The 16,392-nt window shown below is 43.8% G+C and overlaps 1 protein-coding gene across 3 annotated transcripts in view; it reads right to left on the bottom strand.

Annotated features, from left to right (window-relative positions):
• Positions 1-16,392, bottom strand: part of FNDC3B (fibronectin type III domain containing 3B) — a 339,246-nt gene that overhangs the window by 189,477 nt on the left and 133,377 nt on the right. The window contains exon 1 of one of the 3 annotated variants that reach the window (XM_045788652.2): positions 10,798-11,131. The exons of the other annotated variants lie outside the window; for them this stretch is intronic. Within the exon in view, the coding sequence (XP_045644608.2) occupies positions 10,798-10,975 (178 nt within the window). The 5' untranslated portion in view covers positions 10,976-11,131. Of the gene's footprint in view, positions 1-10,797; positions 11,132-16,392 lie in introns of those variants that run through there. 3 annotated transcript variants of the gene reach the window in all.

The raw sequence follows: 16,392 nt of genomic DNA, 5'->3' as shown, positions 1-16,392 counted from the left end.
ACTGAACTAGCACCAGTACTTATAAAACGGTCTTCCGTGAATTTGATTAATAGCAGTTGGTTTTCTAGAGCCTGATCACAAACCCTACCTCCATCCTCCCATGGAAGCTTGAAATTGAGTTTTCTACCCTGAGAAACCAAGAATCAGATTGTTATGTTAGGAGACACAGTCTGGCAACATATATGTCACATGTACCACCTCGGACCCCAACCCGAGACCACGGCAGACCTCACCAAACATTGCACCTTTCCCCCTGAGCCCAGAGACTATTTCTGGATCCTGCACTCGGCACTCCAATCAACTACAATCAATTAGTCAAGAGTTCGCAGGAAAGTGGAAACTGCATTTTCCTTGCTGCAAAATGGACAAAACTGGAAAGTCAGAATTTGAAACCTCGATCCACCACTTAAATAGTCTGTTTAAGTTCTGAGAAACTCGGGCCTCCTGACCTTTAGTGATGACCATGTCAGTTTTCATAGCATTAACAGCGATGGTTGAGATTAAGAGCAAAATTTGCCCGGCCCAAAGCGAATGTTTACTGTATGTTAAATTCCTCTAAGACACTCCCACTGCCCCCAAAATATACCACTGTGTTGAGATTAACAGCAGCACATACACCAAATACTGATACAAGAGTAAGCGAGTCTGTAAGTTTAATAGTGAGGACCAGGACTAACTTAAAACAGTAACTAAACACACAGACACAGGAAAAAACTCAGTGACATGAGACCAAGAGGACTCAGTCTCCAATCATCATCAGCTATGTGCTGTGTGATCTTAGGCAAATGGCACAGCTTCTCTGAGCCTCAGTCCCTCCACCTGGAAAATAAAGAGGCTTGGTTATGTTTCATGGTCTCATTTACTTCTAACACTGTATGATCTTATAAGTGAAATGAGATTATAAAGATAATTTCAAGTTCAATGTTTTCTCATTAAATGAGACACAGTGGTTATCCACCAAATTTTTGAATATTTAATCTTCTACCTCCCCACACCCAGATGTTACACTGAATAAACTTACCCATTACGGTTTAGTTTAACCTATCTATTTATGCCTACAACTATTTACAGGGATGAAATTTATGAGCTGACTACAGAAAGGAAGAATTTCATCACAAATGCTGTGTGCGACAGATGCTGCGATCAGATTCCTACCTTACTGTTTTGAAGAACACTGTAAGCCCTTCCACCTCATCGTCTGATATCTCCCATAGTTCGTGGCCATCCGCAGCCTTTGCTGAGAAGGCTACACCTGAGACTGTACAATTTTAAAGCTCCGTGAGAGGCCAGCTCACTACATGAATCTCAAGGTGTTTCTGCATTGCCACTATTCCCACAGCCTCACGCTCACTGCCCTTTGTTCTGGTCACTCCAGTCCTGTTTGCTTGGGGCCACACACCTTATAAAGCGCCTTTATAAAGGATCAGGCGCTCAGAGTGGGCTGGACTCACAAGAGAGAAACAAGGCTCCAGCAGGACAGAGCCATATTGGAGGCGCAGAGCTGAAGTCCAGCTGCCTGGGCTGACCTTCCAATTCCCTTTCTTGCCAGCTCTGTGCATTTGGTCAAGGCGCCTAACTTCACTGAGCTTCAGCTTCCCCAGCTGCGCAACAGGAATAAACACGGTTTATTGTCAAGACACACTGAGCAACTAGCAAACACCAGCTGCTAGGTATGTGAGAATGATAAAGGATCACAACTCGATCAGTTCCCTGGTATCTCTTCATTCCAAACAACGTAAGAAACTTAACCGAATGATGTGATTTTAAAGGAAGCAAACAGCCAAATTTATTCTAAACACTGGTTTTCTGGGACTATTACTTATTATTAGAGATAAGAAAGCACTGCTTTCAACTCCAAAAATGGAAAAAACTACCTCCGTTGCCATGGTGAGCACCTGTTGAGGTGGGAGCACCTTGTCATACAAAGTTTGAAATAGAAAGCAGTGGATTCTCAAGGAAGGGTGTTGCAGAGGAGACGCCAGCAGAAAGCCAGAGGGGCATAAGGGGCCCTCTAACAAACCTGCCCTAAGTGAAAATTTGTTTTTATGACATCCAGAAAAATAAAGAGTATGTAAATGAGAATATTTTAATTGAACCTTTTTTTTTTATTAATAATGATTTTTTATTATATTATGTTAGTCACCATACAGTACATCCCCGGTTTTCGATGTAAGGCTCGATGATTCATTAGTTGTGTATAACACCCAGTGCACCATGCAATATGTGCCCTCCTTACTACCCATCACCGGTCTATCCCATTCCCCCACCCCCCTCCCCTCTGTAGCCCTCAGTTTGTTTCTCATAGTCCATAGTCTTTCATGTTTCATTCCCCCTTCTGATTACCCCCCTTCCTTTATCCCTTTCTTCCCCTACTGATCATTCTAGTTCTTATGTTCCATAGATGAGAGAAATCATATGATAGTTGTCTTTCTCTGCTTGACTTATTTCACTAAGCATTATCTCCTCCAGTGCCGTCCATGTTGTAGCAAATGTTGAGAACTCATTCTTTCTGATTGCTGAGTAATATTCCATTGTATATATGGACCACAACTTCTTAATCCAGTCATCTGTTGCAGGGCATCTCGGCTCCTTCCACGATTTAGCTATTGTGGACATTGCTGCTATGAACATTGGGGTGCATATGGCCCTTCTCTTCACTACGTCTGTATCTTTGGGGTAAACACCCAGTAGTGCAATGGCTGGATCATAGGGTAGCTCAATTTTTAACTTTTTAAGGGACCTCCACACGGTTTTCCAGAGTGGCTGTACCAACTTGCATTCCCACCAACAATGTAGGAGGGATCCCCTTTCTCCACATCCTCTCCAACAATTGTTGTTTCTTGCCTTGTCTATTTTTGCCATTCTAACTGGCGTAAGGTGGTATCTCAGTGTGGTTTTGATTTGAATTTCCTTGATGGCTAATGATTTTGAACATTTTTTCATGTGTCTGTTAGCCATTTGTATGTCTTCATTGGAAAAGTGTCTGTTCATATCTTCTGCCCATTTCAGCCAAAGCAACCTTTTTCATGACACATCCCCAAAGGCAAGAGAAACAAAAGATAAAATGAATTTATGGGACTTCATCAAGATTAAAAGTTTCTGCACATCCAAGGAAACAGTCAGAAAAACTAAGAGGCAGCCCACGGAGTGGGAGAATATATTTGCAAATGACACTACAGATAAAGGACTGGTATCCAAGATCTACAAAGAACTTCTCAAACTCAATACACGAGAAACAAATAAACAAATCAAAAAATGAACCTTTTTTTTTAAACAAATTTCCCCCTTTAAAATGTCACCATGGTAGAAAGCGAACTGTATCTTAGAAATGAGTATTACAAATTGTGACTATCCCATTATTATGACTGAAATTTACAAAGTTTAGCCAAGTTCACCGTTCCTTGGAAGCAAATATTAACGCTAATATGGGGCGCCTGGGTGGCTTAGTTCGTTAAGCGTCTGCCTTCGGCTCAGGTCATGATCTCAGGGTCAGATCAAGTCCCAAATCAGGCTCCCTGCTCAGCGGGGAGCTTGTTCTCCCTCTCCCTCTGCCCCTCCCCCCCACTCATGTACACACATTTGCGCTGACAAATAAATAAAATCTTAAAAAAAAAAAAAAATCATTCCGGGGCACCGAGATGGCTCAGCTGGTTAAGCATCTGCCTTCAGTTCAGGTTATGATCTCAGTGTCCTGGGGTAGAGTCCTGCATGGGGGCTGTCTGCTCAGCAGGGAGTCTGCTTGTCCCTCTGTCCCTCCCCCATATCGTGCGCTCTCTCTTTCTCTCTATCTAATAAATAATCTTTAAAAGCAAAAACAAAACAATTATTTCTCCAACATGTACTGAGTGCCCAAGTGGCAAGTATCACTCTGAGTGACACAGAGGTGAACAAGACCACCGCCATCGCTACTCACACGAAGCTCACCCTTTTGGCTGGGCGGCTGAGAGCACTCAAACGGTCAGTAACCAATAAAGGTATTCTGTTACACATTACTACTACGTAATAAATAAGCAGAGGTCAAGTAATGTTTTCACCTAAGAGAACTGCATCCATTTTTCAAAACAAATAGGATTTTTTATAATAGGATTTTAAGATCCAGTTTTAGAAGGAGCAATACAAACATTCGAAAGGATTCTACTTCTTGCCATATACTTCTGATACAACTGGAGAAGCAAGGACACGTGGTTCTGTGAGGCGAGCCACTGGGTAATAACCCAGAAGAACTCATTTAGAAAAACCAGGAAGTTTATCACCACCTTAAGCAATACCGGAGACAAGATTTTTAAAATTTTTTTTTTATTTTTTAAAGATTTTATTTATTTATTTGACAGACAGAGAGACAGCCAGCGAGAGAGAGAGAACACAAGCAGGGGGAGTGGGAGAGGAAGAAGCAGGCTCCCAACCGAGGAGCCTGATGCGGGGCTCGATCTCAGAACGCCGGGATCACGCCCTGAGCCAAAGGCAGACGCTTAACGACTGAGCCACCCAGGCGCCCCTGGAGACAAGATTTTACAACAGTTTCATACCTCCAGCAGCTAAACAAAAATAAGTTAAAAAATAAAAAACAAGTTAAATCATGTTGCCAACGACAACTTTGGCTTTGAAACTCAAATCAGCCAAACTATGGGCCATGTTACCCCTTCTGGTTGTTGATGACAACACCGAAACGCCACAGGGAGGTGCCTGTATGAATATGAATTGATAACGCAGCTCACAGAATGAATGAGAGAGAACAGGGCAAGGGAGAGAACGAGGAAACAGAAAAATCTTCAACCCCAGCCTCTCCTCACCACCTCATCTGTTAAAGACAAACACAAAGAGTGGAGATGCTAGAGGAGGACACTTAGAATATCCATTATTCTCTCCTCCCATCGACTTCACTCTCTCATGCTGGCGGAGGCCTTGTAAAGTAGGAACAAAAATAGCATAGTGCAAAGGAACTAGAAACCAGAAATCTGGGGAAATAGCATGTGCATTTTCCCCCTTGGTCAAATTTACGCAGCTTGTCAGGCCTTTCCAAGACTGTGGGGGTTGTCAATGAGTCTGGGGGCTGTTTTCAGGGGTGACAGGGGACACCCATAAATGTGTCCTACCCATAAATCTTTAAATTCTTAACTGAATAAAAAGCAAGCATTTCAGATGCTTTTTGAAGGATTCTGCCACACTGTTCAAATTCCAAATTTGGAGTTCAGGGGGGGTTGTTTGTTTGTTTGGGGGTTTTTTCTCTACAAAATATTGCCATGGAGGTGAGGATAAGAGCATATGCAATGCCGGATTTTATTTAGACATCAAAAGAAACAGATGACTTTATGAACTCAATTATTTACTTTTTCCAGTTTCCATAAATTAAAAAAACCACAGCAGATGGAACAACACAGAAAAAGTACCATTGCTGGAGGAGGGCAGTGAGGCAAGTAATTCTAAGAACACTTATTTCACGGAAATTCGTGAAGCTCCCCAACTTTTGAAAGCCCTACTTCAGCTTTCACAGCGCTCTTCCTCTTCCAGCCTCAACGTCGACAATTCGGTTCTTGTCAATTATAGTCACTCTCCTTTTTGTTGCCTGGTCTTCAAGAATCTTAGTCTCTGAGTAAAATAGAAGGTATGGTCCCCAAAAGTAGTGATGGTTTGCAAGAGCTAGCAATTCAGTAAGAATTCAATATACACTTATTAAGTTTTCTAAAGAGAAGCAAAGAAGGCACAAAATCTACATTAAATTAGTGCAGTATAATTACTTCCTCATAATTCAAACACAGTGAATACATGAGACAAATTATCTGTCTTTGTAAGGAACTAAATTACCAATACAAAGTTCACAGAATCCTTTGGCCTGTTTTGTGGCAACAGTAGCTCAATTTTCCCGTAACTATGATAAACATATTCTAAATTAAATGATATAAGGTAACATGACATATTGCAAATAGAAAGGAATTAAGTTTTTTTCATGAGTTTTTTAAATAAAACATTTGCTTTCCAATCTCAGTAAGGAACAGATCACTGCAAAAGAACTAACTCCATCTTTAAACACTTGAAAATAAGATAAATACATTCTGTAAAAGAACCGAGTGTCTCCAACTTCCCTAAAATAAGAATGTGAGTAACGAAAACAGAAAAGTTCTGATTTAGCACAAATTATTTTTCAGAGGTGAGGCCTTACACAGGATTAAGGGTCTTCTATGTCTATCTGGATTGCTGGCCTACAGATTTCTAGGCTATCGGGCCAATCAATGGGTATGGTGAGAGAAAGAAAAAGGGCCAGAATGAGGCTAGGACATTTTTTTAAGTCTACCTAGTGGAAAGAAATGGGAAATCCTTTCTCTGACCTTTCGTAAATGAAAAGGTTATGTGTCACATGAAAGATGCTATAAAACTGACAGAACCTACCAGAGAAGAACCAACCAAGTAGACAATGGAGCTGAAATGGTTTTCTGTGATAGATCAATGTTGATGACAAAAGTCATTAATAAAAGTCCGCATCTTCAAAATGGCAAACAGTAATCGCCTTTGTCTACCATCCCCGGGGGGAAAAAATTTATAGCTAGTAGTTCACTGCCTGGACACCAAGTTCCAGAATGGTCAACAACATGCATTCTTAATATTTGAATTGTGGTCTTTTTTTTTTTTTCTTTACTTCTGAATCTTAAAAACTTCATTTGTGGAACAGGTGGCTGACAGTGCTTATGAAGTGATCCAACCGAAAGGCTGCGCATCCTGGGCCACCGGACTGTCTGTGGCAATTTTGGCAGGAAGTATTATGAAGAATCTGAGGGGGGTGGGTCCAATTTCCACCATGATAAAGGGTCTCTATGGAATCAAAGAGGCTGTCTTCCTTGGTGTGCCTTACATCGTGGGACAGAACGGAATCTCAGACGTTGCGAGGGGGACGGACTCCTGAGGAAGAGGCCCATCTGAGGAAGAGCACAGACACACCCAGAATGATCGGAAGAGAGCTGCAGCTCTGAGGCTCTAATGTGCCACTTGGCTGTCTAGGCTGCAACAGGACTTTGCTTAGCGGTTGTGCATCCTGTCCTTTTTATCTGACCAGTGCTGCAAGGAGCAATGTGGAAAGGGCCTAGGAAGAACATCGATCTCCTAACGTTACAAATAGGAGCGGCTCACGAAACCGTGCAGCTATATCCCGATGCTGGGTGGCACCTATCTTGCGTAGACCTAAGCTAACTTAGGTCGAACAGCTCCGCGCACCTCGGAAGCCCCGTTGCCAATGCTCTAGACGCCCCAGCTGCTCTTCAAACCAGATGCGTGTTCGCTGCGTGCTTACAGAACCTTCGGTTCCCTCACCCAACACAGCTAGTCCACTGCTTTTCTCCAGTCACATCCTGGGATCCAAGGTATCGATCCAGTATCGCCCAGACTGTGCACAACTGCTCTGAAGGCTATTGTTTTCTGTGCCTTATGCCTCAGAATAGTGGACTGCCAGACACTGTAAAACGAAAAATCTGCATATAAACAGTGCAATCAACCATCCAAGTGTCACGCCGACTAGAACAAACACTGAACAGTGGAAAAAAATATTCGTATGTGAGAATTATCAAAAGGGCTAACAGAGAAGATCTGTTAGCACTTCCTAGTGAGATAATTTTAAAACAGTATTTCCTAAAGAAAAGAAAACCCCAGAAGAAAATTTCTCACAACCAGTATCTGAAAGACTGGTATTGTGGCTTGGGAATAACTGGACTGCTGGTGCTCCCAGCCTCTAAACCTTCAGCTCCTTCACCTTTACCCGCTGGCTGGTCACACCGCCCTGGGAGGGATACGAGCAATCGGCCGTTCCGGTGTGCAGGCTGACAGGCCAATCTGCCAGTAAAATCACCACTTCATTTAAGACTTGAAACTTTACTGATCCTGAATATTTTTTAAGGCTTTAATTTTTTTTTTCTTGCTTTTGTTCATACCGTTCTAGGATGTTAAACAGAACCAATAACTAGAAAAGTTCTCTCTTATTTTTGTAAGTTTTGCCAGAAAGCATACCCCCGTCATCCCTCTTATGCAATGATCTTTTCTACATAGCCATCACCACCTCTCGTAATGGTACATGTTCGCTCATTTAATTCTTTACTGTCTGTATCCTCTGTTCCACTTGCTGTGGTCTTCTCAACGCGAACACCCAAAATGGCGACGGTCAGAGCTCATTAGGATGAGCTGAATAAAAGAACAATGCAAGAGGCAGCAGAAATTTAAAGTGAAGGCTTTGAGGTCAATTGAGACCTGGCTTCAGATTTCCACTCCATCTCTTAATAGTAATTCGATGAATTACTTATATTTTCTATATTTCTATGTCTTCATTGGTATTTTAAATAACAGCACTTATCTCAACGTCGTCATGGGGATCAGAAGCAGGTTACACACCTAGCCACACACCTAAGACACACTAGAATGAATAGAAGCTAGCTAGCAATATTAGAGCAAAACTCTAAGCCAAAATGGAGGTGCAGGGGGTAGAGGGAGAACCACACAAGAAATCCTTAGTCTCAAGGTAACCGGTTGAAATATTGGAAAGTTACCAGACTTATCAGATGGTTGGACTTCTAGACTTACATCTCCTCCCTGGAAGGGAGGCTGAGTGAGGAAGAAGATACATCTCTCCTACAGTTTAATAAACTTATCGTGTAGTTGAATTTACCAATACTGAAAGGGTATCCCAGTCAAGGACTAGAATAGACCAGGCACATAAAGTGCTAAGACTAGCAAAACTTGGATAAGAGGAAATATGAAATGCCACAGAAGACTGAAAGACAGGTAATGTCATCCAAAGACAAAACAAAATTTTCTCAGAAGTAAACAGGCAGTAAGATGGATAAAACCGCCTAACTGTATTTCCAACAACAATCAAAAGTGGATTAAAATGACACACAATCTGACAACATTCTAAGAACCGTACTGCACCTACAATTAAGTGAAGCAACTCACTTTAATGACAAAACGAAAGAAAGATCCGTCTTTCAAATATATTGTTAAGTAGAGGGGCAGTTCTAGGTTTCGGTACGTGGCAATTATAAACCTCTGGAAATGAAATTGGGAGCAGGACGGCAATTTTTACCTCCTACTAAATCAGACATTTTATAAATGTAAATTTTATATAACCAACTGTGTTTTGAAATAATCAAACTTAAAAGCTATCAGAAATTCTGACTCAGTAATCAGAAGTCTCACTTCTTAAAAAGCACAAAGAAGTATAAGGACGACCTGAATCTGTCCATACAAATTCCAAAGAGCAACCGCCCAAGGGCTTCTTATTTTTTGTATTTAGAACCTTCATGTCACAGAAAGTGAAAGCAATCTAGAATACTCATCTTTTAGCTTGCTGCATCTTGCTTTGACTTGCCAAACAGACAACACAATCAGCTTTCTATAATTTCTCTGCTGCTGGTGTGGCAAAAGGGCGGGGCTCAGGAGCAGAAAACTTTTTATAACACTCTGAGTTCCTTTTTAACCCTTTCTTACACTAATAACATACTTCACCTCTAGTTCTCATTCTCGCACCTCAAGTTCATTACATCCTGGCACCAAAGTAAACAGATTCTATAAGAACATTTATAATCTATTCCAAATATCACCATGTTTTACTGGCACTGGTATTAAAAAAAACATAGATGACATCTTAAGGGAGAGAAACTTCCTCAAGATCCCAGGCTCGAATTCCCTGCTGAGGGACGCTACAGTTCCTACGGTCTATGCAAATCACACCCGGACCAGTCATCTTGCAAATACCTTTCGCAAAAGCGTGCCTGGAACTGCCACCACACTCTGCCTGGGCTGACACTCTGGACAGGGACTGGGTCACAGCCCCCAAGGTGCTGATCACTAGTTCCCCACAAGAGGAAAAGCCCAGCGAGCTCGGGGCCTCAGGAAGTCCCCTTGGAGCCTGGCACGCCATACCCACCGTGCAGTCCAGACCTCGGCCCAGGCGGTTCTGACTCAGCCTTCCTACCCGGCTCTCCAGCTGCTGCTGTGAGGACACCACGGACAGTCACCAGCCTGACTCACACTTCTTTCCTGACTCTGTCCATCCTGTGACCGAATCGGCCTCGTGAGTTGTTCTCTCCGCTGACCCAGCCTCCGCTTGCGGCCTCCCCGTCCGGTTGGCAAAGGATTTCTCGCCATCGACCTTGCTGATTCTGGTGGGTCAAAGGAAGTCACTGCCCTAAGGGCAAAACCACCTCCATGCTGAGGTCGCTGCTGTTGAGACAGGAACACACACTGGAAACTACTTCTGGTGTGGAAGCTCCAGACCCCTTCAAACTCAACAGGCCAGAGTAAGGACAAACACAAGCACACATCCTGATTTGTGAAGCAGTCTGGGAAGACACTAGGAGGCTTCCCAAGGACATCCACTCAGCGGGTGAGCAGCGGTCTGTCTCCCCGAAAGGCCCCGATGCCTCCCTCTCTCTTAGCTACAGGAGGGAGGCAGGTACTGAGTGGCTATCTTTAAAGAAGACATACCAACACTACTTGACCGACCACAGTACGTTCTAAAAGCATTTTTTTTAAATATCAAATGAATGTATCTGCTAGGAAGGCCTGTCTCATTTCGAATCTTTTTCCAGCTTATTCTGGTAAAGATCCAAAATCAGTTAGAGATTATTAAGGAAACCAGTTTCTGTCAAGTGGGAAAGGAAAGGTCACCTTTACACATCGTGGCTCCCCTCGGGATTTTCTTCCCCCAACCTAAACCACAGGCTCCAAGTGATTTCAGGTTTTCCCGCTTCTGAGGAGACTGAACAGGACCTAGACCATCACCTCCCAACTCGAAGATACTATGACCCTAGTAAGTAGTACCAGTTTGTAACCGGGTCCAGAAGTCCAGGCGTAGTTGACCATCACCCTGTGAATTCCCAGTTATATGGGCCTCTTCTCTTCCAGGGCTGTTGCCTGCTCTCCCCGTATACCCAGTTCTCTCGGTGGCACAACTAGATTCCCAGACCCAGCTAGAAACGTGCTCGGACCTCCCCCTCATCCCTCACATGCCATCCGTTGCGGAGCTCTGTCCTGTCTCCACCCCTACAGCCACTACACAGGGCTTTGTGCGCAGTAAGCATGCAAATATTTGTTACATGAGGGAATAAACCAGAGGAGTACAACTTATTCTCAGAAGTTTTATTTACACACATACACACACACACACACACACACACACACACACACACACACACACTGCCTGCTTGCTTTCAGGGAAACGCGGGTTAAAGCCGAAGACCACAGCACATACTTGGAGGTGAATCATTCAGGCTCTCCAAGTGCAGGGAGCCCGAAGAGAATTCTGGAGGCTTGGGAAAATATGGACTGCAGACAGCCATACCTCCAGAGATTCATCCTCAATAGGGATGAGAGAGGTCTAGGAATCTGCATGCTTTCCAAACACCCAGGAGACCCACCAACCACACTGGAGAAACACTGCGGAGCTGGGTGCACAGCCGATGCACAAGGGGAGCCAAGGGACCACGCTGCCCGCACCCACTGCCATGTGCGTCAGAGGAAGAGACGCGTAGTTCTGCTTGTGGACCCACTAAGGAACAAGTGCCATCAAAAGAAGCCAATGTGAAGCAAGGAAGAGACCAGAAATGCTTCCGTAAGTCGCTAGGTCAGAATGGGGCCAGTCAGGGTCACCACAAAGCTGTGGTTGAGGACTATAGAATGCAAAACCTGAACGAAGTCATTCAGTCATTCCCCTCTTCAGACGGATGAGGAAAATAAGTTCCAGGAGACAGAATTACCTCTCTAAACCCTTGTATTTGGGGACTATATGTATGTTGCCAGCAGGGAGGGGATGGCACAAAACCCAGGTAATCCCACTTCATACCATCTCCCCTATAGATATGAAGTGAGTGTTTTAATATAGATGCTGTGATTGCCTCAACGTAATTTCTAACCTCACATCCTATATTTACCTCGATCACAACTGTTATTTTTATGATACTCCATGGCCCACTGGTCCCCAGAGAACATCAAAATACAGAGTAAACCTTTTCAAAACTATACATTCCAAAAACAAACAACTTCCTGATCAAACACGAAGATGTATGGTATATTCATGCTTACATCCCAAGCCAGGACGATGAAAACCACGAACGCTCACCACTGGCTGTGTGAGGGAGCTGAACTTAACGGGCAGCGCGGGAGCAAAGGACGCGGGGCTCAGAGTGTGGCACAGGCTTTCTACCCACAAACAACTTCGGACTTCTTCCAATTTTCCTTACCTGTGGACTTCTATCGTAATCTGCATTTTTATCCTTTTTACCATCTCTCCACAGATATCTTTGGTTCTAAGACATATTAAAATGACAAGAACGTGGGATTGCAGGGATATCCCAGCTCACTGGGTTTCTACACATCAAGCTTTTGTTTGTTGCCTTCTGTCCCTCCCATTTACCTGTTGTTCCTAACGAGACAGCCTTGACCCCCTGCAAAACTGGAGCTCCTTAACTCTTACCGGACTGTGTCTTACCATCTGCCAAGGAAGAGCATTATGAGTGGTGATTTAAAAAGCCTCATAAAAAGTTCACAGGCAGTTTTAAGCAAAGCTTGTGATCTTTTCTTCCCACCTGCTTTAGAAAGTCAGCATGCGAGCTTTCGGGTGACAGGCAGCCAACTTCTTACAAATGTTCCCTAGGCCTCCAATTCACCCATCAGTACATCATGCCTAATGGGTTTGCCAGGATTTTAGCTTGTCTGGCTTCCACGGGCCAGCATTCTGGCCATACTAGCCTACAGCTGCAATGATATGTTAGCCTCTGCCCGCCTCTCCTCACCCCCCTCACCCTCACGGGCTGGGACCATCGACACTTGGCAATCTAGAACAGACAGCAGCCGAGAGCTTACGTTTCAGACTCCGATCGGATTCAAGGTCAGTTCCTTCATGAGTCGTTGCGTGGTCCTAAGCAAGTTACCTAGCCTTTCTGACCCTCAGCTTGCCCCTGTGCAAAACACAGGGGTTATAAAGAATCAGACCTTCCTCGGGGCTATTGGGAAAGTGGTATCAAATAAGCAAATTATGTCGAGCACATAATAGGCTTTCAAGAGGAAGGTCTTTCACACCTATTTCCGAGACAGAAGAGATGTTTGCAACCCCTTCGAGCTAACACTATAGTCAGCTCTGAGCTATATTCGCACTCCCCTGCTATCCAACAGCAAAGCTTCACAACTGGCAACCTCACACTTCCAAAGGCTGTAGCTCTAGGGTAAGTGCTCTGGTCTAAAGTGCAGAAGGAAGGCCCAAGGAGTGTGTTAAAATGCAGATTCTCAGGTCCCTGCCCTCAGAGATTCTGACCAGCAGACTCGTGATTAGGCCCAAGAACCTAAATCTTTAACAGGCACTATAGGTCATTCAGAAAAGTGACATCGGTCACACTTTAATAACTGCTGAACTAGTTTCTGATAAACTCATGATTCCTCTAGCACTTTCCAACTATAAAGCACTCTCACATGATCTCACTTGACCATCACCATCCTGGACAGGAATTCTAAAGGGATGCACCAAAATCATCTCTAATCCCAGGACCCTCTCTCATCCTCCCCATGAAATCCGTAGTTACAGCAGGAATGAAGTCTTCTACCCCAACGTAGAGATGATTTTTATTTGGCTCATATTTAAAGGTGACAAAAACATCTCATGAACACCAAGAATGAGTTGAGACATTCCATGGAAGGTTAGGCCTCTTAAAGCATCAAACTTTAAACAGAAATCTCACTGAAAACTACCATGTTCTCAGAATCCTTGTAGGTTTTCAGTCCTGTTATTACCAGACCTCTGTCTTTTACAGCTCCCCTTCCTTAAAATTTGCTGAGTTTCATCTCGCTTGGTCTGAGAAAACCAAAGCTTCAGTTGGGAGCACAGATCAACCAAACACCGCGAGGCATCGGTGAGGGAAGGAAGGACTCTTCTGTGAATCCGATGTACACTGCTTTAGTGTCGATTTATCCAAAATCTGATTGGCTAATCAAAGGCTTTTCAACCAATTACCTGGCTTGGGATTGGTTTGGGAACGGAGCACTCATATGATGGGAGAAAATTTATATTCTCTGTAGACATTTAAAATACAAAACTGGGTTCATAAAAACTATCTAGATAAGACTATTCAGCACAGGAATTTTCATTCCCATCCCCTCGTGCAGAAAAGGAGTATTAGGGCGGAAGTTCTTACAGCTCCTAACTCTAGCCCCCTCCCCAGGAGAAACGGTGTCCTCTTGGGCGAGCCCCAACACCTCATCTACACTCAACAAGGTTCTCACATATTATGGTCATCAAGTGTTTATGTACTGGCGTTCGACTTACGGTTTTCTGGGCAGACTCCTCTCTTAGATTTATTTAAACCTCTTTAAAGAAAGAATATAGGTCAAATTCATTTTCTATCTTCCACAGTATTCAAAATATAAAAAGAACTCAATAAATTAGGCATTTGCTAAATGAAGAACCACCCGAGGCTGTTCCTGCTGCTGTAGCCGCACTCACTCCCAAAGCTGGACTTTCCTCAGATAAACACACTCTCAGTGGCCCCTCTCTAATTATTTGCCTTTCGGCAATGGGACGGAGAAACGTCTGAGTTGAGAAAATGAAGGGTGAAAGACTATTCAAGCATTTGGCTCTAATAGCTCCTCCACAGGTCTGTAAAATCCCGAAGAAACCATTTAAAAGAACAGCTCAGAAATGTTTTGGGGAAAATACTTTCTCCACTCAGTCTCCCCTCCTTTACTCCGCCAAGGCCCACAGATGACAGGAGGAGAAACAAGGGGCAGCAGACATCATCTTCTGGAGTTTTTCCCTGACGATAACTAGCTTCTCTGTCACAAACCTGACATAACTGAGCCACAAAAGCGCCATGAGACAGGAGCCTTGGACTGTCAGGTAAATCCAGGGACCAGAGCAGGGAAAGCAAAGCAGCAGGGGCCTGAGAAGGAAACAAAAATGAAAATGAGGAGAGCAGCTGGGAACCCCTCTGAGAAAGCATGGTGAGAGAGGAAATTAGACAAGGGGACCGGATGGACAACAAATCGGAGGGCAGGGGGGGGGTCCTCAGAGGAAAGGTCTCCAAAGTCCATAGAGAATCAGCAATGTGGCCAAAGCATGTATGAATAATTGGGAATTAACTGTATACGCAAAAGACTTCACCTCATTTACCACAGCAGTTAGATAAACACCATGCTAAATCCAGTAAGACGCTGCTGGGCCGCAGCCTAACCGGGACCATTTGTCCTCCCTCTCCTCTACGACCGTACAGAAAGCTCACCGTGCCTTTGCAGTCACCCTCTGATTCCGTATGAGGCTTCTGTTTGTTTGTTTTGAAGAGGCTGGTTCCACTTCTCAAGATTGAGGTCTGAATAGGACTACATTAAGCCAGATGCTCTTTCTAAAAATCTTCCGAATCCACCCATTCAAAACATTAACATAAAAATAATCAGAGACCAGCTGTTGCAATTAACAAATTGTTTATATTTTCCCTTCCATTGGCTGAAAAGTACTAGAAGGAATTTTAAGCAAGACGAGATTGTCATTCAGCTTTAGGAGTTTCAAATACATGATTTTCAGGCTAAAAATAACAGTCCGTCTATCAGACTTCGTAGTGTATAAATAGGCTTCAATTCACAAGACTAAACTAAATGGGGGTCTCACCCTGCAGCAGAAAACAAAGCAGGCAGAAACTGAGCTATTTCCAGAATAAGGTTCAGTATTTGGAAACTTCTGGTCTTTTAGAATTTTCCCACTAGAACACAAGAGTAGTCTTCTCCAAATATGTTCAAATGCTTTTGGTCATAACGAGTTGAATGATGAATCCACCCTTTAGTCCGGGAAAACGGGAATCTTTCTGTGCCTAGAGGTGTGAAAGCGGCAGGGCCTTCAGAGCCCTCACCAAGAGGCTCCGGATTCCGTGTCAGAGGAGGTGGCCGCAGAGCACAGAAACATTCCCCCAAAGGGCATCTTTTACGACATGCATGAATGGATTCTCAGTTCGAGGATGGACTCAGAGTTTTCCCTGTAAATAACACATTGCTGAGCCAGGCTATATCAACACTGAACGAATCCCACTGGCAGCTCCTCCGGTTCCCATCTCAGCCCTCCTGCCACAGCAACAGCCCCTCTGTCCTCGGGCAGCGTGAGGCTTCGAGCATCTCCAGCATGACTCACGCAGTAGCTCCAAAATTACACATCGGGTCTTCTACAGACAGTGGGTTCAAAGAAGCCATTGGAATTGTTGTTTACTTCTTGTATCTGAATGGAGAAATTGCCATGAAGGTGTGTGGTAACCCTTTGGGCTTGATTTTAAAATGGTAATGGTCAAGTTCAGGACCCTCGGGATAAAAAAGAATGTGATACAAGCCTTGGGACCACCAGGGAGATGTCCAAAGGAAGGAACAGATAACCCTTATAACAGGCAGAAA

This window comes from Ursus americanus, chromosome 4 (assembly GCF_024610735.1).
Source record: "Ursus americanus isolate L20-20 chromosome 4, mUrsAme1.1.p, whole genome shotgun sequence".
Classification (NCBI taxonomy): Eukaryota; Metazoa; Chordata; class Mammalia; order Carnivora; family Ursidae; genus Ursus; species Ursus americanus.
The sequence above is the reverse complement of the archived record's forward strand: the minus strand, read 5'-3'. Positions and strand labels throughout refer to the sequence as shown.